The sequence below is a fragment of the Geospiza fortis genome, unplaced genomic scaffold (genome assembly GCF_000277835.1).
Source record: "Geospiza fortis unplaced genomic scaffold, GeoFor_1.0 scaffold590, whole genome shotgun sequence".
NCBI lineage: Eukaryota > Metazoa > Chordata > Aves > Passeriformes > Thraupidae > Geospiza > Geospiza fortis.
In genome coordinates this window covers 1,777,397-1,801,413 of record NW_005054402.1, presented here as the reverse complement: position 1 = coordinate 1,801,413, position 24,017 = coordinate 1,777,397, and the positions used below count along the sequence as shown (strand labels likewise).

General features: G+C 39.4%; 1 protein-coding gene across 1 annotated transcript in view; it reads left to right on the top strand.

The window, feature by feature from the left end:
- The window catches only part of GALNT18 (polypeptide N-acetylgalactosaminyltransferase 18), a 223,643-nt gene extending 200,232 nt beyond the window's left edge, over positions 1–23,411 (top strand). Inside the window, exons 14-15 of the mRNA XM_005426117.1 lie at positions 5,485–5,649; positions 22,934–23,411. Coding sequence (XP_005426174.1) covers positions 5,485–5,649; positions 22,934–23,080 — 312 coding nt within the window. The 3' untranslated portion in view covers positions 23,081–23,411. The remainder of the gene's footprint in view (positions 1–5,484; positions 5,650–22,933) is intronic.
- The last annotated feature ends 606 nt before the right edge of the window (positions 23,412–24,017 follow it).

Here is a 24,017-nt window from a genome sequence, read left to right as displayed (position 1 = left end):
TAAGCTTTCTTGATAGTGCAGCAAACTCTTAGAAAATGTTAAACTTAGAATATTAAATAGAAAAAAAATAACATTGAGCAAACTAGTTCACCTGAAATGCATGTGTGAAGAACATTTAAAACACCTAATTTTCTCTAATAGTTCCTAGTCATTATGATGATTTCCTGAGAATCCTGTGCAGCTCTCAACTACCACTCGTTCATGTTCTCATGAATCCTTTCAATATCCTTTAGATATCTTTTTTTCAGGACAAATAAATGTTTTTCTTAAGAAAAAAAGATAAATTGTTTAACAAAATAAAGTATGCCTTGACTAAACCTCACACTTTCACCTCATATGAGGATTTGGGGAACCATTTAATTAGTTTTAATTATGTGATACCAATCTCAGTTTGCTTGTCTTAATGTGAATAGACAGAGAGGTTATTGGGTAGAGCAAACGGAAATGAAGTGATGGCTTTAGATAGGACACTTCTAGTAAAATAAATTCAAGAGAGCTACAGACTAATTGTTCCTTCAGTACAAAGGTGCCAGTTTAGAGATAAAAGGGTATTTGCAAGCCAAGTTTCTCAGCACATATTAAAAATACTGGAAACAATTTACAAGAAACCCCCACATTTTACAGTCTGGGGGAAGATTATTTATGAAGAGTTTAGTTATGAGGCTGGTCTTTGAGAACACAAAAGAGACTGGAACAGAAGCCTTGTGGCAGACACCTCTGTCATGCTTTGAAGGCAACCAGTGTGCTTCTCTTCAGACCGAGGTAGGAAACCGCTGTTACTTTATTCATTTGCTTGCTGCAAAGCTTTAGATTGATAACCCAGGGTTTTGTTTTGAAGAAACAATGGGAGATGGGAATTCCTTTCCTATCGCTTTAGTCTGCTGTGAGCACCAGGCTTCCAGGGAACATTTCCTGAGGTCCCTGAATGCAGCTGGACCTGCAAGGATAGGAGGCAGCCCGTGGCAGCCTCCAGAGTCAGCCTGTCCCTGTGTGCATGGCACTGACCCACCTGATGAGTGCTTGAAGGAGAGGTGGCGGTGCCAAAGGCTCAGGGCACACATTGACTCTGAGATTTCGTGGATCACAAATCCTACCCAGGTTTTTACAGAGTTTCTCACTGACAGTAATGCTGAATCCTTGCAGCTTTACTTTTTGAGAAGGTAAGTGCCTTTTGTCAAACCTAAGTGATTTCCTCAACAGAAGTGCTCCCTGCCAGGTGCCCAGGAGACATAGCTGTACATCAATGCTGCTGTAGTGAAAAAACAAGATGGTAAAATGCTGTGGGCTAGAACAGACTAATGAAATGTAAGGAGGCTTATTTTGTTACAGACAAAGGGAGTTGTTACCTGGTGCTTTGGTACCAATATTCAGGCAGGATTCTTCCTGTGGAAATTCAGTAGCTCCTCTGGGAGTATGTGTTTGATGGTGATGTGAAAGTGTGTGCTTGTTTTGCTAAGGAACTTGGAATGAATGCTGTAAATCAGCATACAGCAAGTGTCTTGAACTGCAGTGGATCAAAATAAATTTTTGTCTAAGGCTTGGTCCCTTGAACAAGCACTGCTGTGACATTTGCTATTGTAGCTGAAATGAAAAGTCCAAGTTCTAAGTAAAATTTTCAAAGTTACCCCAACAATTTAGCAGTTCATATTTAGTGTTCAGTCATTTGGACTTCTAGGACAGTACTGGAGTGGTTGTTCAACAAATCACTGCCCTGAATTACTGCAGAATTTCTGTCCTGTTGTGTTGGTTGATGGCGATGTTTGCAATGTTGTAGAACAAATGTGCTAGTGAAATGCATTTCACCTGTATCTTTTCAAGTGTTTTAAACAAGAGTGCCTCAATTGTCCATTTTGTGCTGAAGTGCACTGCAAAACAGCTTGTGTGCTTGTTGATGCTTCTTAAAAGCATCCTCCTAAAGAAGGAGGATGTATTTAACAGCTTGTTTAAATGACAAGTGTGTTTATATGGCTACAGGATGTTAAAGCATGAGCATGGTTTTAATCTGTAAGGCCATACTTTACCTGAAGGTCAAGTTAAAATATGTTCAATAAAAAGGCAGAGTGTGCATAGCTGACATTTTGAGAGGGTAATTCAGTTCATGTAACTCAGGTAATCTCCTACACCCTGCTCCAGACAACTAATTTGTGTACCATCCATAAACAAAACCAAACAAAACCCCAAAACAAAACAAAAAAAACCCTTAAACCCTTCAAAAAGTATTTTGGAAAATGCAAATAAGCAAATAGAAACAGGAAGGTCTTATATGAAAGCAATTAAAGTATTTTGAATATATGAAATTGTTTAAAGGGAGGCTTTACCATGGTTTCGTGTTTAGTAGCTTTAGGTTTCAGACTAGAACAGTAATCAGTAATAGTTAATTCTTTTCTACTAAATGGATTTCCTCCCTTCATCCCAACAGAGTTAGTACTGTATTCTCTCCGTACAGGACTGTTCAAGTCTCAGGGTGGGGGAGAGGAACCAGAGGCTGTTGATAGGTTTCAAGAAAGGTTTTCTGGCCAGGTAGAACACAAACCAGTACCTTCCTATTGGCTAATGTTGCTCAAATTGAATTTTTAGAGGTTGTGTGTTTTTGATTTGATTCCTCCAATAGAAAAGCACAGCAGTCAAGCTGCAAGGTTGTGCAACGTTTTAAATTCTGAAGTGAAATAAGAAATTGATTTATTTTTTAAGAGACTAAAATGTTTGTAATGATACATAGAACAGTTAAAAATTGTCCACATTACTGGATAAGCAAAGCAATATCTTGGAAGAGCCTTGCTGGACAGGTTGCCACCCTACCATGTTCTGTTTTTGTTTGAGCTTATGCCACTTACCAAGCTGTACGGTGCCTTTCCCAACACTGGGTGAGAATTCAGGATACCTCACCTCTTTTTCTAACTGGCCTGCAATGAAAAACACAGTTATATTAGCAGGCAGGCTCTCCTAATTAGCAACCTGCTAATTAAATCTGTGTTTGATTGTTCTGCTTCTGTACAGTTTTGCCAACAAGCAGACTTGAGTAGTTCCTCCAGGCAGAGCCATGGTTCTGCTCCTGCCCAGACGGAGGCTCGGGCTGAGCCGTGGCTGCATTGACACCAGAGGAAGCTGGCAGAGCTGTCGTATGAACTGGGTTTGCTCTGTCCCTCTAGGAGGTGAAATGGTTACCTGCAGCCTTTGCTGCCAAAGGCTGAAGTGTGTGAGCTGATAAAAACAGCTCTGCCACGAGGGTGTGCAGGCACACTGCTTTCTTTGTGCAGACCTTAAGCCATAGAATGCACTTCTCAGAGTTACAGCCAAGCCTGCTCATCTGCTTCCAGTGACTGATACGTATCATTAAGAAAAAAATGCAACCCCCCCTTTACGTTCTTGTATCATGTTTTCTGTAGTGACAACTTGCTGAAATGAAATATCCCTTCCTATTAGTTAAAAATTTAAATAACTGACAATTTCCCTTTATGTTTTCTAGTAGTAATTTCAAGTAAGAGGTAAACGAGCTGCAACAAAAAGTTCATCTGTAGGGTGTCCTAACAATCCCCTTGTAAGATCATCTCGATCTTTTAGCCTTGCTCGGTCACCACCTCAGTTTCTCCAAAAAAATGTCTAAATAGATCATATACATGTCTAAAATAGTTGCTCTTGGCCTGTCTAGAAAGTGCATTCTAAATGTTTATCTAAGGCATCAGTTTTGTTTGCAGGAATGTTAATAACCTGAGTTGTGGATGCAGTGTGATCCTGTTATAGTTCTTAGAGTTTACTTCAATCCTTACTTCAATGATAACCATCCATTCTGGAAATGTGCTCTGCCAGTTCCTTGTATTACCCTGCTCTCCTCCTGTAGGGCATGACTGAACTGTTCAACTTCTCTCTGTTCAACCTCTTAAAACTTTCACTCACCTCACTTCAGCCAACTTAGGCTTGTTATTGTTTCTGTGGGGTGAAAACAATGAAACTTCAATAAGGGGGCAAACCCTTGGATTAGTCTAAACCATTAATGGTAACTTAATTAACTTTAATGCAGCTCTGGCAGGTTACATCTGCCCTGGCAGTGTTACAGGAGGGTAAACTGGGGATGCAGCCTTGCCCAAAACACCACCATTTGTTGTGATTGTATTCAATCCCTGCATTGACTACTTACAGCATTCCATTTATTTATGTATGTATGTATTTATTTATTTATTACATGACACTCCAAAATCCTTCATGGTGCCTGGCCTGTTCTGCTTTTCTGCTTTCTCTCCTATTTTACCAGAGTTTTCACAAATGAGAACACTCACACATAAAACAATTTACAACACCAACAATGAACAAATACCAGGAAAATCTGGGCACCAAAAAGATTCCCAAATACACCCAGCATAATTTCCAGTTTCCCTTTTGTTACAGACAAATAGAATACCTACAGTAAATGACAGGGGCATTAATTTGGTGCTTCTGTCCACTCTTGTCTGTTGTGACTCTGCCACCTCCAAGTTATCACAGACTTAACACCTACAGCATGATGTTTCCATTTCATCTTTCTCATGGTCCTTCCAAGAAAAAGGTCTGATTTTAGCAAAATTAATTCTATTTGTGATTAGCAATCAGGCAGTCCTGGCATAGTCCTGTGTTACCTTCCTCAGCTTACATGTAACCTGCCAATCTGAAAAAGGACATATCCCCTCCATCCTTCCCCTTCTTTTCTTTCTTCCAGAGAAACCTTCCACATATCTTTGTAGTCAAATAGAGTAGAAAGAATTTGTATAACATAATAAACTCATGTCTTTGGTCCCAGGTGTAATCACTGAGGCCTTTGAGGGCCCTTCTTTGCTAGAAATACAGAGCAGCCAGTGTCTGTCCCTTTTCCTTTTCTCTTGTATCTGTGTGTATTGAGATACAAAATGTAAAATGAGAACAAAAGCCTTGAAATGTGGCCATTCTGTTCTCTCTCATGCCTGTATCTGTCACTAGTTGCTAACAACTTTTTTTTTTCCTACATAGTGGCTGCTTGAAGTGTGGATTTTATCATTTGTTTGCAGAAAACCTTAATTTATCTTTTTGTCTGTCCTATAAAAGACTGAGATGCTCTGAACTCCTGTGCTGCTGTTCTCTTTTTTTACCTCTCCAGTGAGGTGTTATCCTGAGATTAAACAGTCTAATCAGAGCTGATGTCCATATTCAAGCCAATCCCAGGGTGTCTATCTTCCATCTTTGAAGACCCTCAGTATGACCATAGAAAACAGAAGTAAAAGGTCACATGATGAGACAATAATCAGTTGTATTTGCATATTTCCTCTTAAACACTTAACCAATATTTAAGCAATTAATTGTTAGTTTAGACCAATTTTTAAAATGTTGTATTGCTTCCTGCATGAAAGGAGATAATTTAAAAGCCACTATGGGGTCAGCCTACTGCCATTCAGCATATTTATCTTTGCCATTAGCTTTTGGGTGAAAATGCTGCTTCTGTGTAGAGGCCACAAATCGTGTTTGTGCTTCCTGTTGCAGAATGTTTATTACACAAGCAGTCAGCAGCTCCACGTGGGTGTTCTGAGCCCCACGATCGACGATGATGACAACAGATGCCTGGTGGATGTGAACAGCAGGCCCAGGCTCATTGAATGCAATTATGCCAAAGCCAAGAGAATGAAGCTTTACTGGCAATTTACTCAGGTAATTCTTACCCAGCAGCCATTTCAGAAAGTTTTAAAGCTCTGTTTCTGTGTTGAAGTGTGAGTAATCTGTTTATTAACAGAACAGAACCAGGTTTATCCTCGCTTGCTTTGCACACAGCCAGGACCTCTGTGCAAGTTTAGTTTTGATCCCAATGTCAGCTACCTCAGTAGGGTACAAAACTTGGACTATATTTTATGAATTCACCATTAATAATTTGTTTCTAAGGCAGAGTACTGTTATGGGGGGGTGAAAAAAAAGGCTATTTCAGTGGAGTCAAATGCAAAGTGACCTATTTAGGAACGAGGAACAGAAATCTGTGGGTTTGTTTTTTTTTTTAGAAGTAGATACTCACAAATGGTGGTAGTGGATCATTGGTGATAACAGCCTCATAAATGAGCTAGTTCTGCAGTTTGTTTTTTAAAAAGGTTCATGCTTTTACATGAGTGTGAGAGATGCAGAAAGAGGCTCAAGGAAATGCTGAGAGGTGCTTTCACAGTGATGAGAGTGCTGACAGGACACCAAGGCCAGGCCTGGTGTCTGCATTCATAACTGATTTAGAAACATGAGGGAGAGTAAAGAAGCTACAAAAGTTCTGGGGCTAGAAAAAAGGCTCTGCCACATAACACTTAGGGAGTGATCTCTGGTTTAGCTAAGAGGAGATGGCAGGGTGACTCAAGGCATCGCAGTGTTTCCACAGAGGGGTATAGGTTACCCTGAAGACAAAACAGGTTCCAGTGGTTGGACACCAAAGACAGTCAAATTCTGTTTTTCAAAGAAAGATGAGTTTTCCCTAAGGTAAATTTAACACAGTGGAACTTTGCCATGTCAGGTGCTGGCACGCTGGTGAATCAGTGAAATGAAATGACACAATTTTCTAAAATGCATGATGTAGCTTCTGGGGCAGATGCCATAGCTAATGTGAGTTTGGTGGTATCATAGTTGCTCCTCTGCAGTTTGAGTCAACAAATCTAGTTGGGTACTCCAGCCCACAGGCTGAGGCTCACCATTAAAAGAAATTTTTTTTTCCTACATGTAATTTTTCTGTAACATCCATGTGGATTTGCAAATATCTTTTCTGTCAACTCAATAATTTCTTTAATAGCCATTATCCATATACTTTAGGACATTTGTAGTACAGTTAGTGTCAATTTTGGTGCAGAAAGTGTCTGGACATTAATCAGAAAAGCATAGTATTAGCTTATTTTGTATTTATACTTGAAAGTTGTCTAGGTCTTTAGGAGGTAACTCTCAAGCAACAGATCTTAAATCCCTAAGTTGGCCACTCAAGGGCAAAGTTTCAATTATATTTTCTCACAAATTTTAACACCAGTCTTTTCATGAGGAGAGCCTCACTGTATCCATCTCTGCACTAGATTTTTTTATACCATTTCTAAAAAGTATGATTAAAATTGAAGAGTATTTCAGTAACATTTTAGCATGGTTCACCTATCCATTGATTGCACTGTATACTCCAAACTTTTGGCGACAATTAATGGTTTCTACTCCAGGATACTACTGCTATTTCATAATACTGATTATGTTAGATCTTGCTTTGGGGGCAGGGGGCAGCAGTAGAAGGCCTTGATAATTTAGCTGTTAAAATCTTTTAAAATGGGATTTAGCAGTATCAGGATTGTTGCAATTCCATATTCCAGCTACAGTCTCTCAAGGAAGGTGCAGCACTGGTAAACTCAACTCTAAGGCCTCTCTCTTCCTTCTGCAAAGGAACATCTCCCTGAGAGAAGTGAAAGCTAGTTAGTTGTTTCTTCATGATAAATTAAGAGACAAATGGAAGAATTAAAAGTTTTCTGTTCAAAAAGGATTTTGCTAAGAGCCAATACAATTAAAATGTCATTATTGCTCAATGGGGACATTCTGTAAGTTAGAAGAAAGTTAATGAATGTAATCAGGGCTTGCCAAGATCAACTGATGAACTCCATTTGAAGTGCACCCATTTAGCCTGGTGAAAAGATGTATTTGTGTGGCCATCTTGGAAGTTCTCTCTAAAAAGACCCTTTTCATTACGTCTTTAAAGCTCTGGTATTTCTTTTCTGTATGTGCGGTGAGCAGGTCTACTGTGAGTATCATACTGATGCTTATATTGCCTTGAAATTTGTGAACTATTAATTAAAATGTAGATGCTGGTTGTAGCCTTTTAGTAGCACTTTCCTTTAGCTGCAGCTGTGCTTTGACTTTTCTGGGCTCTTGAGCCATTCCATGGCAATGTCTGATGGTGTAGGTAAGTAAAAATACAGCAGTGCAAGTGGAGAATTGTCTGAGAAGGGGAACAGGAAACAGACTGACCACCCAAAGTAGGATAAACCAATTGAACTAGATTTCCCTGACCAGCACAAAAATCTGTATTTTTTCCTGACAGACATTTATGGTAAATTAGTTTGAATGAGGAAGCACTATAATCTGAGAGGCCCCACAATAGTCTGTGGCGGGACATGGACAGCAGTCTGGTTGATAGAAAACTGTACAGCTTTAAAAAAAAATATATCCTTCAGGTAACACTTTCATCCTCCTTTGTACTGTGTTATGATGAGTGAATTCCAGATGGCAAAAGTAGAAGATGGGTTATCCTCAGTTAGGGGACTCCTTGCTTCTGTAGATCTATTAAAGAACTATTTAATTAATTATTAAGTCACATCTTTTAGATCAGAAGTATGTGTATACACATCTATATGTATATGCTTGTGCATATATATCAAACTTGATTTTTTTTTATCTTTTACTTTGGTTTTAAAATTTTAAATTCCCTGGCTATCTTCAGTTGCAGGCAGTTGGAGTCAGGCAGCCAGATGTCCACTGCTACTTTGTGGACAAAACTGTGGTTTGATGGGCAGGCTCTTGGAGGGAATCACTACCTCTGGTATCTTTGTCCTGTACAGAAACTTGCATTGAGCATTCAAAGCTTGTAGTATGTGTTTGTATAATCAGGATCTATCTGAGCACATTTCCATGCTCCACAGTTTTGTACAGCTGCCAAATGCAATGAGACCCAATAAAATGTAGGCTTTGGTGGCATTCTTGCTTGCAAAGCTTCTTCAAGTGTTTATAACAGTAATTATGTCAAGTTATGTAAATTAGCCCAGAAAAGAGTCCCATCAACTGGGTGGTGTTCAAGAATTTTATTGTTCAGGCTGTTTGTCAAGTGTTCTCTTAGGGAAATGTTTGTTTTGGAAATGCTTTTATGCTGGAATGTTTTCTAGGTGTTTGACAGCTCACCTAGTTCAGTCTGTCTCACCACTTTTTCATTTAATCATAACCAAGTTAGAGCTTCCAGCAAAAAAAATCCAGTAAGTGATCGGAAATTAGACAAGGCAGAAGGAGATAGAGGCAAGAATTACATGGTAGAAAAAGGTCAGAATTTTAGTAAAAAATGATTTGAAACATGATCTCAGGGAAGCTGCTTTGGCATCATGAAGCATGAGGAAAGCAAAACCTCAGGGTGTGAGCTGGTTTTGGCCAGGAGCAGGTGCAGGCACTGCTGGCAGCAGCAGCAGCAGCTCCCATGGAACCAAGGGCTGGGACAAAGCACCAGCTCAGCAGCATCTGTCACTGTGCTCAGTGTCACTGTCCCCATTGTACAGTGTCACTGTCCCCAGTGCTCAGTGAAATTGCTGGGGCTGCTGCAGTGATGGTGCTACAGGGTCTGGTCGGTGGCAGAGGAGGGGCTGTGGGAAAAGAGGACCAGAGCACCTGGGCAGGTGAGGCCTCAGGACATCCATTGGTAGAAAATGCTTGTAGCCAGCATATCAGTTCTCTGATAGGATTAGGTTTGTTGATGTTCTGGAGAAGCAGTACATTCTCAGTGCTGCAATCAGGTTTTTCAGAGGACAAATCTCAAATTTGCAGGATTTTAAGAAGTCTCTCAGTCTCCAATCTGATTTCCCAGGTTTATTGCTGATGCAGAGTCAGTTGCCTGCCCTACAAGTGAAATTTGTCTCTATGTACCTCACCTGGGTGGCAGCAGATTAGTTGGAAAGTTCACTCACCTCATTAGGGCTCCTCCAGAGGCATAGCAAAGGCAAAAGGGGGAAGTTTTTCTGTAATTACTCTTTATCTTGAGCTATCCTGTTTCTGTTTAGTTGGACAGGGAGGTGACCATTCCATTCTAACCAGACAAGCCACGCTCTCACTTTTTGCTGTTGTGAGAAATGCAACAGGGGAGAGCTCTGTGTAAAAAGAGGCAAAAGAAAGGACACCAGGCTGAGCTAAAAACTTGGGATTAATGATTTACAGCTGTTTCATACTTCGTTAATTTAAGTAATTCAGCTTCCAGCGTGGTTGCCATAGAAAGGTAGGAAGAATCTGCATCTCCAGGGATGGGCACTCACCACATCCTTCATGGGAGGGAGATGTGCAGGGCCTGCTCTCAGCACCCTCCTGTTCCCATATCTTCTGATCACATTGCTTGTGCATGGTGTGGAGAATTGTGATTCTAGTCACTGCTGAAGGTTTCCACACGATGTCTTCCCATTCATAAATGCTTGGAGGGAGTGGTTTATGCTATGGTCAGAAACTGTAAATAAAATTTGTTGCTGACAGCTGTAGTTACAATATGCTTTTCCTAAATATCATAGTAGGAATTGCTTGGGAAGGAAAAGGGAAGACAGACAAGCGTACTAATTACGGAGTTGTTACAGGTATTCTTCAGATAAATATGATGATTTAGATCTTATTTAAATAGGTGTTAGATAAGGAGATCTGTTTAGCTGTATAAAGAAAGAATAGACCTTAAAATGACTGAATTTACGTCTTGTTCCTCCTAAAGGCTTTTGCCTTTAAATTTCTCTTACCCGCCTTTATCTAATGAAAATAAAGGTAGTGCAGTGCTAGGTAACCAGTGCCAGAGCCCAGAGAAGCACAGGAATGCAGCTGCATAGCAAGATTAAACTGGTGGGCTGGGAAGCAAGCAGAGATCTCTGTACCAATTTCAGATGCCCCCTTGCTGAGCACACAGCATGCAGAAGCAGAGCCCAACACCATTATACAGCAGCCTAATTCTGATGTCCACTCCTGTTTGCATCCCATCCATTAGCAAAGGACACCAGCATCCAAGAGGGATTCATCTCAGCAGAGCTCTGTGTGTCTAAGGGAGCAGTGGCCCCCACCCATTTCATCAGATTCTTCCATTATGGGAGCCACAGGCTGGCAAAGCAGCAGCATTGATTTACCAAGAGTTTGGATTTTTGTGGTATTTCTAACCACAAGGGATGCAAATACTCTCAGTATGTCTCTGCAGTTTAAGCCATGCTGTACTGCTGCAGAGCTGTGTAATAAGGCAGTGCTGTTTGCCTGGCAGCTCAGAACAGAAAGGGATGGTGATCCTGTTAAAAGAGATACAGACTTTGATCCTGCAGGAGAAATATAAAGAAAAACAGAACCTAATTATTCCATTAAATGAGCCAATAGACTAGGTTAAGCCCTGTATTTTAGTGAGGCAATCTGATTTTTAAGTAACCAGTGTTGTCAGGTGTGGAGTTTTGAACCTCAGACATAAAAGAGCACTTCCACAAACCCCATGGCTCAGTGTTGGTGTAGAGGTCCAGTGCATCAGCAGCATTTCTATATTTAGGTCTTCTTTGCTGATTTTTTTTCTCAAATATTACCCCAGCTTGCCTGTACTTCATATTTGAACTAACTGGATAACAGCAGAAGGTATTATAGCTGGAGGATGAGGAAGCTGAACCATTGTTCTGCTTAGACATGAGAAAACTGTAGTTAATATTTCAATTTGCATTTTTCTCTCATAAATTGGTCCCTAAATGTATAACTTAATATTCTTGTCATATTTCAATATGACAATATGAATTTTAAAAGAGGTGCATTAAAATATTTCTTTTTTATTCATCATGAACTATGTCTTACTAAAAGCCTATAAACATTTTTAGTATCATTTATGCAGAATGGAATGGAGAAGTACAAAAATTTAAATGCATACAGGCTTTCTCCATTTTGAATACTTGACTGCAACTTAAATATGAAAATGTATATGCTAAAAACATGCAACAAATATGGAATAGAAATATTACTATACAATATTGTGTTTTAACAACTGATGTTAGATTTGCTTGGCAGTTATTGCCAACTGATGCTAAATTTACTTGTTAATTATTGCCATAGCTAGTGGTAACCAAAATTTCATTGTATCAGTTCAGTTTTCTATTTGGAGTAATTTTCTAGCAGAAAGTTTGAATCCTTGCAAATTGGTGTAGAACTTGCCAGCTAGAAAGTTGGTGTGGAATACAGCAGTAAAATGAGCTTTTAGTGGGTGCATTTCAAATCTTTTCTAGCATACCATATTATGCAGTATTTACTCTCCTGAGAACTACATTTAAGCTCCAAAGACACTTGTGCTGAATTAATTTAGAAGAAAGTTAGCACATACCCGTGTTTTTCGTTCAAAACAGATACCCTATTTGCATATTTTAGCATCTAATTTTAAATACCACATTTATTTACAAAGAAATTATTTGTTCGAGTTGCACATGGTTCTTCCTCATTTCAGCTGTCCAGATAGGCTGCATCCAGCAATTGCAGGTGACAGCTGCTGCCAGGCTCTGCATGGCACTGTCATGTCAGGCATGCAAAACCATGGCCAAATCCAGAATGTCTCCTGCAACCTGAGCGATAACCAGCACTTACCAAGTGAAGGGCCTGAGTTTCAGGAGATCTGAACTCTGCTTTTGGTTCCTCCTTTGCATCACCAGTCTCTGCTCGGCTTCTACATTCCCCAGATGTGGGAGGGATGAAAGGAGTTCTGCTGTTATTATTTCTAAATTCCCAGCTGAAAACAAAACTCTGATGTTGGAACCCAGGAAATTCCTCTGGCTGCCCTGGAAAGCTCGAGCCCCTGCCCAGGGGGCTCAAAGACCTTGGCACAGAGCCCAAGACCCCTGTGCCTTTGATCTTGATCCATAGGAAAACAATTACCAACCTTTATATGAAGAATTGCAAGTCAAGAAAGTTTAAGTAGAATGATAGTGAATTTATTACAGGGTGAAAAATAGATTTTTGGGATTTTTAGAATGGGGTTTCAGGGTCCCAAGATGGAGGAATTTGGGCGTGCCTTGTCCTTTTTCCTTCTCCTTCTTGGCCTCCATCTTCTGCTGTGATGTTGGCACTTTTAGATTGGTTTAGGGTAGAAGTTCACTGTCTAACATAGGTGATAGGTACTGAACGGACCTCGGCAGGTCAGAGAAAGGATTTTTTAGATAAGAAACAATAAACAACCTTGAGACCAAGAACTGAAGAGCTCTGACTCCTCCTTCGAGTGCCAGGCTGGGAAAAGACACTTTCTAACCCATCTCGGGGTCACTGTGACCAGCTAAAGCCCCAAGACTCTGTCCCTATCAAGTCAGTAAACAGTTGCATCTTTACTCCCAATGGAGACAAAAGCAGGATGTACGTAAGCAAGATCTGGCTACCAAGTAATCATCTACAGTCTGAGATAAGGAGATGAGAAAAATGTTCCTTTGGAAATCAGATAAATCACAACGAAAAAATTGACAAGGAAAGACTGTTTGTTATTCAGTGAAATGATCAGGCCACCAAGTCTGGTGTCCTGAAACCAAGAGTGGTGACACTCGGTATATCAGACCAAAAAAAATAGATTATTTTCATTACTGTCTGAGTAAACTGTGCAAGGTTTGTGCTGCAGCAGCAAGGACATTACTTTCCCAATATCAGTTATAATCAGATTTGTGTGGTTAGTGGGGGAAAAGCCATTTTCAATAACTAAACACTATGATCAGAGTCCCAAGGAGCTCAGCCTAAATTCCATGTTAGAATATGCAGATCAATTGAAATACTGGTGCAAATTCATTTCCTAATTTTCTTCACTTTGCACTCAATTTATTTCTTAGGCCCTAGAGACTGGTTTAATCATAAGCATATAATGATAATGCAAGTAGTTCAGTTTCTGGGTTAAAATGCATTAAGCCTCCTTCTTATGAAGCATTCAGATTAGAAAACTTAGATTAATTAAATACAACACACACACAAAAGAAATAAAATCGTCATTCAGTATTTTTGTTTTCCAAGGGAGTTATTTCTCACAAATAATCTCATGTAAACTTCATAAAACTTTGGAAATCTGTTAACATGTCTGGGGAAAATGTAAAAATCTTGAGTTTCCTAGTTGTGCTGAAAGGAGTTTCTCATTTATCTGGCTGAAGAAGAGTAACTAGGTATAACCTATGCTAAGGCTGGTAAATAGCAACGTGAAGTTGTGTTCTTCACGTCATTTGTGCATCTGTGCTATATTAGAACAATATCTCCATCCATGGAGAGAAAAAGAGAAAGAGTAAGGCAGTGAGGTGCTCCTAGGCATAAGCTACAGCTGCAAGATGTGAATGTGTATAGGTTTGGACCCCTCACTATCAGCAAGACATTGAGAATGTGTCCAGAGAAGGGCAGCAGAGCTGGTGACAGGTCTGGAGCACGAGGCTGAGGGAGATGGGGGTGTGGTGTTTGTGAGGGTCCCCAGGACGGGGTGAGAGATGAGAATCTGACTCCATGTTCTCAGAAGGCTGATTTATTATTCTATTCTATTCTATTCTATTCTATTCTATTCTATTCTATTCTATTCTATTCTATGCCAGATTAAAACTATACTAAAGAAAGAAAAAGGATACATCAGAAGGCTTAACAAGAATGAAAACTCGTGACTCCTCAGAGCCTTGACACAGCTGGACCATGAATGGTCATTAAATTAAAACAATTCACATGGAACCAATCAAACGTGCACCTGTTGGTAAACAATGCCCAAGCCACATTCCAAAGCAGCAAACACAGGAGCAGCAATCAGATAATTATTGTGTTCATTTCTCTCTGAGGCTTCTCAGCTTCCCAGGAGAAAATCCTGGGCAAAGAGGATTTTTCAGAAAATATCATGGTGACATGGGGGTGTTTAGTCGGGAGAAAAGGAGGCTTCTGGGGCCCTCATTGCTCTGTGTGAGGGGAGGTTGTAGCCAGGTGGGTTTTGGTCTCTTTTCTCAGTGCTAGGATGAGAGGAAATGGCCTCAAGTTGTGCCAGAGGAGATTTAGATTGGATATCAGGGAAGGGTTGTCAGGCAGGGGAATAGGCTGCCTAGGGAAGTGGTGCAGTCCCCATTCCTGGAGATATTTAAAAGACACCTAGAAGTGGCACTTAGGGATGTGGTTTGGTTTGGTTATGAATTTGATAGTGTTGAATTAATGGTTGAACTCAATGATCTAAAAGGACACTTCTGTAATTCTATGTACCACAGTGATATTACTTTTATTAAAACCAAACAGGAAGGCAAAACCTAGGAATATACAATTTCCCGCATCACAGATCACAAGATTAATTAAGTGGATTAATTACCTCATCCAGAAGACTGCCCCAGGCAATGGTCAGTGCTTGCTGATTCACAGAAATGAGCTCTGTTGTGAGCCACTAGTTCATTTTAAGTCCAAGAGGAGGATTCATTTATTGACTTTTTAATGTAACACTCTTTTTTTCCTTAGAAGCTTTGTTTACCAGTTCCTCACTGCTATTCACAGGTATGCATACTTTTGAACACTAAAGGCAGGTCCCACTAATTTTCATTCCCCTTCTAAGCAAAGTCCTGGTTTTATTTCATGTTACTGTATTTTGTAATTCCCCACCATCTGAATAGTCCATCACACTTCAAAACATCTTTGTTGCCTTCCTCTGTCTTACACTTTAAACATCTTGAAGCAAGCCTAGATCACAGCAGATGAATCAAGCCTGAGTTGTTTGTAGAAATAATTTATGTAGTCTCAGAATGAAAAAGGTAACTTTTCTGAGCTTTTCACAAAATGCAGTAATAAATAAAGCAAATGTCTCCAGCACTCCTGGTTTTTTCTTGGTTGTATCAAGGTATTGTTTCACTACACAAGCAGCTGTTGCATGGCACAATAAATGAAAAGAAAGTAAAGAATTCTGGATTTAATTAGAGAAGAATTACCCTGCAGAAAACATTGGACAAAGTATTAACTTTGGATATTTTCCATAGGTTAAGTCTCCCATATGACTCCAGAGGTGTTTAAAATGCAGGATTTGCCTATATCTAACTCTTCTCGTTCTAGAGGGAGCATAAAATGTAGCAGTTGTAGTTGTTGCTGTGAACTGACATAGTTTAGAAACACATCTTAAGTTCTAATTTAATATTTGAGTATCAAATTGGAGCACTAAGTAGCCGGTGAGTGCTGAATGTGGTGGGTTCTGTATATGGAGTTTTCTGAGTGCTACCCAGTAGGATAAGCAGGCAGACTGGGGCAAAGGAAGACACAAAAGACAAGTGTGAACATCATCCCCTTTAGTGATGAGGAAAATAACATCAGAAATATCAATCTGTGAATCATCCCTCATCAACATGCATCTCTGCAGCTTACTCCTTTAAGTTCCCAAAAAGGCAATTATTTCTGAGTCTTGTTACTGGTTACTCAGGACAGCTGTGGTCAGAAAAACCCAGCACATCATCCTCAACTGCAGAGCACCAAGCCAGTCCTTCCTTTTCCACAAACCACTTGCTAGGTAATCCTGGCTCTCAGAAAATCAACATAACACAGCATCATCTGGATTTGCTACTAAATAAAAAACAAACAATGCATGTAGCTGTAAATTCTGCATTTAGCCATAATTAGCAGGGCTATGTATGGATAAAGGATTCCCTTTTTAATCTGCCTTCCACTCTAGCACAGCCACCCCCAGCCCTGAGACAGTGTTAAATAAATTATAAAAATCACATCATACACCTAGAATAGTTGTCTCTGCATGTTTTTCTAGCATGCCAGGAAGATTTTCTGGCCACTGCTGATAGAATAATAATTCATGTTTACTTTCTGAAAAATATCTTAGTCTGGCTAATGTATTCTTCTCCAAAACTTCTGGTTTTGTAGTCTTATCCCAATTTTCTGTAGTGAAACACATTTCCAGCTATCATATCCTGAAGAGCTTCTTGGTATTTCAGTAAAGGCTTGAATTTAATTATTTTCAAGTTATTATTTTCCTAATCTTGCTATTATCAGGACTGCAACCTGTTATAAATCTGTGATATTTTTTTTTATATATGTGAAGAAATGTTAGTGATAGGTATAGATGGTGGTATAGATCCATGTGTTCCATTTCTGATTATTATGCTGCATCTCTGTAATTTCTTTTCTATTCCAATTACATTCTCTGAATGAAGCTGCATTTCCTTGTACCAGGTTTAATTGCTTTTATTTTAATACCTTAATTAACAGTATAGTATATTTCTACATCCTGGAAGAGTGAGCAAATCAGACCATCCAATCTAGAGTAAACAAAACAGAAAATGATTGCACAGACATGAAGTTACTAAATCCTGCTCTGGCCATACAGATGAGGCTGCTTCATTTGGTTTGTCACAGCTGCAGTATTAAAAATTTAGCACAGCATTATGAAAATTTAGCATTTATGATCATGTAAAACCTGAACACTCAGATGTCTTGGGAAAGGAATGAGACAAAATTGTGATGTAGACATTGAAGTTGTGTAACTGTTGAATGGTGTGTCTAATGCTACTGTCAGAGGATGTTTCACAGTACTTACACACTGAGTACCAGCAAGTGGATGTAAGTGCTTGGGTGGCTACCTGACAACAGAACTTGAATGCAGGAGGAGGGAAAAAAATTTACATTTTCCTTAAGAAATGGTTTGGCTGATCCCTACTATAACACTGCTTAAGTTTACATTGTACATAGTGATTAGTTTTGTTTAGTATTGCAAAAATAAACTCACATTTTAAGTGAGTCTTGTAAAACTTCTCATGTGCTTAGCTACCCTTTAAATAAAGATCCAAATAGCTGAACAGATAACAATATATTTTCAATATATAAACCTGCTGTATATCATACTTCATATACATGAAAGCAGTTAAATGCACCTCATTTTCACAGTACTCATATAAAATATATTAGGAAGCATGTCTTTGAGTAAGGGCAGCTATCAATATACTTCAGTGAGAAATATTTGAATTAAAATAGTTCAAGTTAATTGATGAAAGATTTGAACAGCAAAATATACATTATAGAGCCTGCTTTACTTACAGCACACCTGTTAGACAAAGAGTTGGAAAATTTGTCATACTTCTTTGGATTCAAGAAGAAGTTACTAAATTTCCTCTATATTATATATATCTATATCCTTTATACAGCTAAAAAGCAGAAAATTTAAACTGAATAACATCATCCAATATTTCTAAGAAACGGGCAATACTGAAAATGCATAAATTACTGGATGGGATAAATTATTCCCTTCTTCCTGTGAACATTTTCTTATTGCTTCCACATCCCTACAGAGGTGAATCACACGGAGGAAAAAAATACTCAGATTGTATAATTTGAGTCATTTTCTTTAGGTTTAAATTTGGTGTACTAACAGTCACTGAAAATGTACCCCAGTATTCTGGGGAAATGCACGAGGAGATCAAGTGTTCTGTTTGAAGTGGAGATTGTCTCATACATCTCACCATAATTCTTTGATTCAAATGTATCAAAGCAACAGCAAAGATTAGAGTTTCTGCCTCAAAGGCAGAGTGAACATGTAAATATTTGAGGTCACTGATTGAGGTCCACATAGAAAATTAATAGACTAAAGAATGCAGTGATCTATACAGTGTATGTGATAGGAGGCTGGATATACTTATTAACCTTTTAAGACCTTTTTCAGAAATATCCATGTTTAGGCAAGCATGTTTTTTCTCTTTCAGGTAGAATAATACGAGCTTTAATACAATGAGCAAAAAGCAGGTTTAAACTCTGAAAGGAAAAAGTGTTCACTTTAGAGTAACTCCTTAAAAACAGCCATCACTCTGATTTTCAGTAATGCTGACAACCTCCAGCGCTCATTTAACATCCCTCTTCTCTACAAGGTCTTACAAAGTGATCAGGTTTGGTAACTGTGCATCTACCACCCCCAGTAAACCAAAAAAGATCCCATAGAACAGTTCAGCAAAAACTAGGATGTCTAAACTGTCTAATTACTTTGCACAACTTTGTACTGTAAGGGTTTGCAGGCATGTCAAATCGTGTCCTTAAGTGCCATGTTATTGGATAAATTCTGCTTTAGTGAAAGACTGGGAAGGAAACCTCTTACATCCAGTAGAAATGCAGAAAGTGCAGTAACTCTAAAGGAAGTCAAAAGCATTGCTTTCCACTCTGTACCAGGATGCTGACTTGAGACAGTGTTAGCATTAAAAGTACACTTATGAATCACCCAATCAGTTTTCTGTGTGTCTGAGTACCAGCAGGAGCTGAGAACATTTGTGCTTCTCACAGGAATTGCTTCAATTTGCTTTGCAAAAACCATGCAGTTTTCAGTCAAACCTGTTAGTGCTGACACATTCAGTCCATTTTTTACAGAAGAGTTGACCTGGATGCTTATTTATCCTCTTGAGACTCCTACTGCCATTGAGCTGTCTCTCATCATCAGTAATCTTAATCCTAATTCTGTTCAATTGCCCACAATTCCTCTTGAAACTCGTTTCAGCCTACAGAATTATGTTTAATGTTTCATGATTAAAGACATTACTCTAGGCTATCAATTTTTGCCTTTAAATTGGAAAGTGGAGATCTTGCCTAGAGTGGGGAAAGGAACCCAGATGGGCAACTTGTCTTTCACTGGGTGTGAGGTGTAGTAACACAATAAACCCTTTTGCCAAGCATGCAGTAAATCCAATTATGAGAGTTTTATACAAGTTTGGATAACTGCTTACTATTAAAAAAGGGCAAAAAGTAATTAACTTAAAGGGCACCTTTGCCTGCATTTGGCTTTAGGGTTCCAAATGCTAATGATGACAACAGACTGCAGAAACCATTCAGGAATGCTGTAATTTGGAGGCCAAGCCAGTTAGAGGAGCAAAAGATAGTGTTAGCTTTTGATGCCTCAGTCCTGCCTGCTCATTTTTTTCCTGGAGTTGCTCAGTTTGTGTGCTTTAATCCTTACACAGCTCACTAGTTCAGGCTTTGCAACCTGTATTAGGTGCACTATCAGCAACCCAGAGCTGACAGGACAATACCACTGTCCCAGGCTTGGATTGGGCATATGAAGGGGTGAAAACAAACACAGTTAAGTAGAAAAACAACAGGAAATTTTAAGTAAGTACCATAGAAACCTTCCTCCCTGTACTTCAGAGTAGTTCTTTCATTTCTATGCCTGCTGAAAGCATCTAATGCTGTGTACACTGCACCCACTCTGAAGCAGTGGCTCTGCACAAGCCTCTCATCTCTTAGAAACAGAATGGCTTAGCTCCTCACAGGGCTTGAGCTTTCACATTTCCCTTTTGTGGTTAAAAAAAGCACGTCTTCCTAGAAGCATCTGTGCTCTCTGCAATACTCAATTCACACACATTAGCCACTGCTTAATTTTGGTGTCTCTTTATATTCCATACAGCAGCTCCAATGTACTCAGCAGGCTGGTTTTCAGTAGCCAATGCAGAGCACTTTCCCCACATCAAAAAGAGCTTCCTTGGCTTTTTATCTCCCAACTCGCTTGTTTCTCTTAAATAAAAGCCAGATTTCACATGAGGGCACTTCAGAAAGAGTGAAGGAGTGTGAGGGAGCTTTTTATATGTTTTTTTGGTTGCTTGCTTGTTTTGTTTTTCCTTAGGAATGGTTTACACTTTGTTTGTGTAGCTGCCTGTATTAGTGTTTCTCATGAACACATTTACTAAACACCTAGGTCTGCTCTACAAAATTTAGAAAAAAGGAAAAAACGTTGTCTCCACAGTGAACATCCTCCTTCCTCTACCCCCAAATCCACATGGCATTTCAGCCCATTCAAGTGAAAGAAACCCTTAACCACTGACACAAATGGGAATTAAGCAGAAAAATTCCAACTCCTCATGGCAGTCTTTAAGTTTTAACACTGTGCCTTCCTCTACCTAACAGAGCTCCAAGTGCTGTACTTCAGAAATAATAGATAGAGGGAATTCAGTTCCTCTTCTTATGCCAGTAAATTAGAAATGACAGGAGAAGCCTAAGAGTGCCATGCACAGAGTCATATCCCGCATCCAGAAATCAGGCAAATAATGCACCCCAACTAAGTTAGTTTTCTAACAAGACAAAGACAACTTTCCTCAGCTTCCAGTGCAGGTTCTGAGTTGAGAATGTCTCAAGCACCAAAAGTCAGATGAGAGACAACCAATAAATGAAAGATGCAAAACTACTTTACAGAACTAACAGCAACACAGGCACCTCCAGCATCAGTTGAAAACACAGGGAAGTTCATCTTAATTTTGGCTTTAGGCAGAAACACTTGTAAGGTGTAATTCCCAATTCCCAGTTTAAGCCAAGAGAGCTGACCCTGGGTGCCATGCAACACTGAGTCTACCCAGTGGAAAACCACACTCTACAGCTTTCATCAAGGATAGAAATGTTATTCTAGAAGAAAACAATATTAACTGTTCCTTTCACAATGAGAAAATACCCAAAATATCCATCAGAGTTTTACATGTGAATAACCTAGTTCAGAGCTCATTAAATTAACTTGGAGAAAAAAGAAAATCAACATCACTACAGTGATCTCTAGAAGGCCAAAGTAACCAAGGGAATGGGGGAATGAGATTAGTGGAGGGGGGGGATATAGTGTGAGTATGTAGGATAAGACAAGAAATGGCATATAATAAAAGATTGACAAAATTTTCATCCTAGTTTCTTCAAATTTCTTTTATGTCATGCAGTGTTATTGCTTTTGGATAGTTTGGAGTTTATTTTCCCACCAGACAGCCAAATTTAACTACTGTTATTAATACAAATGTCAATAACAGTTATATAGCAGTGGGAAAATACAGTTCACTCAGCATTTCATTATGGAGGTGTATTAAAATGCCTCTGCAAGCCTGTCTGTCTAGTAAAGTAATCAGTGGGAATTTTATCAAGGCTGCACATAGAGCTAACAGGAGGATTTATGGGACCCACACATTTTGAATTTTTGTGGATTATTCTAGAAATGGTCCCTCTTATCCAAAGCTATATTTAAAATGTGAAACTTTCAAACCTAATTCTGCATTTCATTAACCAGGCCCAAAATGCTATTTTAGAAGCCCCATCTTAGAGAAAGCTCTTGCTAAGCACTGCTGGTGGGATAGGAGGGGAGGACCCTCAGGCACCTGTGTGCATGAAGCAGAGCCTGCACTGAGTGGCACGAGCTGCCCTTGGCTGGGGAACAGCACACAGCCTTTCTGTGGGGTTTATGCCAATATCCCTCCCAGTTTATGCCAATGTCCTTCCCAGTTTATAATGACTTTACAATGCAAGCTATAACACAGACTTGAACAAAGCTGTGAGGTGGTGGGTTTTCATATGGAGTTGGGGATTTGGTTTGGGTTTTTTTACAGCAACTATTTTTTCCCATTGTACATATAAGCAATTTCAATGCTTCTGCTCTTTCCATACTTCAGGTGTACTAATCTGCACTAACTCCCTTTTATTTACAGATTAAGCCAGTAATTCTCTCCACAAGTCCAAGGTCCTTTAGAGAAAGCCACTTTCAGACTTGTGTGCAATTACTCTACTCTGTGTATCTCCATGAATCTTGGAAGAAACCTCCCAGACACTGATGTGTACATGTTATCTGTTGCCTTCCTTAGACATGAGAGAGGAGGAAAGAACCAACTGAAAACAGATTTAAAGAGGGGAAAATGTAATTTATGTCACCTAACCGACAATTTAATTGTAATTGAGGTCTGTATTATTTGTGTGATAGCAGTGATTTAAAGCTTGATGCAACTCAAAAATGAAGGCAGGGCTTTAATAAGGCAGCATTAAGCTGGGAATTTAACAGAATCAATACTGAGAATTAGCAAGAAAAGATTATAAGAGACATTTCAGTATTCAAGGAAAAACAGTTTTTGCATTTTATCATTTATGCAGCATACCATGGCTGTCTTTTGACTTATTTTGGTGTTCAGAAGTGCAGCTGAACCACAAAATCAGTAAACTCGAGCAAACAGGAAAGCTTTTGGCTTTTTTATGGTTAAAATGCGTAGGTAGAAACGCAACTCAGTTCCAGAAATCCCATTTGCTGAAATGAAAACCAGGCAATTGAGACTATTGCAAACTGCATCAGAGATTAAACCAGCCTGTGACAAAGGAACCTTCATTCCAAATCCAGCATTTACCTTGTCTGTAACTGGAAAGTTTTTCACAGTATAGACGGACACTGGAGTGTTCTATAACTCATATTACCCCACAGTAGCAATGCAACAAGGTCAGTGTTTAACACAAACCCTTCTTTTTCTTTTTGCCCCAATCTTTACAGGGAGGTCCTATCCAGAACCGGAAATCCAAGCGCTGCCTGGAATTGCAGGAAAACAATGAAAACGAATTTGGATTTCAAGTGGTCCTTCAGAAGTGCACTGGACAACGCTGGTCCATAACAAATGTCCTGAGAAGCTTGTCATTATAGCAGACTAAATTTGGTACCCATTTCTTTTGCTACTGTGTAGCAAGTACTGCATTGTCGCCTGCTGTACTGTACTCCTCCCGCTCCCCATTCCCCCAGTTCCTTCTCTCCCCTTTTTTGTCTCTGATTTGATTTTGTGAGTGTGTGGAAATAGGGTTTGTGGGCTGGAAATAAGGAGTTTTTATTTCACAATGATGTTTTCACGACATTTATAGAGATGCTGATTGACGGGTGACGGGTAGGCTATCCTAAAATATTTTACAACTGTAAATATTAAGCAAATGGAGAATATTTATATCTCAAACTTTTATTGAATAAAAAAGTCCAAACACTATTACTGTGTAGGTGTCTCCATGGAAATCAATTTGGAAGTTAAGTGCTGGTTTCATTGCTTCCATTAACCCAACCCTGATCTCAGCATGTTGCTGTGGAGCATCAGAATTCTGCAGACTTTTGATAAAAAGTTCTACCTGCCCACCAGTAGCTGCAGCAAGGGAGGATTTTCTCCATTCTCCCTCCAGAGATCTGTCTAGGCCACTGTAGCTACTGGTGTGCAAATGCAGGGGAAAGGTCTAGAGTGGAGGTGTTATGTCCCCAAGTATTTTTCCTCTCCAGTACCACTTAATAAAACCCCGGAGAGAACCCCAGGGCTCAAGTGAGGCAAGAAAGAGAATTTATAAAAAAGAAGGGAAAAAATATCCAAGAGAAAAGCAGCAGCTACTGGAAGAAAACTAAAATACAAACCCTGACATTTCACAGTGGGCTGGCCTCCATTTCAGTGGCTGAACTTTCCTTCCAATTCTTCATTGTTCTTACAAGTCCCTTTTTTAAATGCAGTTGTTCCCTGGGTACTGCAGACTTGGGTAAAAATGGCTCTATCCAAGAGAAAAAGGTATGAATTCACTCTGCTTTTCTCCCTGCCTTGAAGGAGGTGTGAATA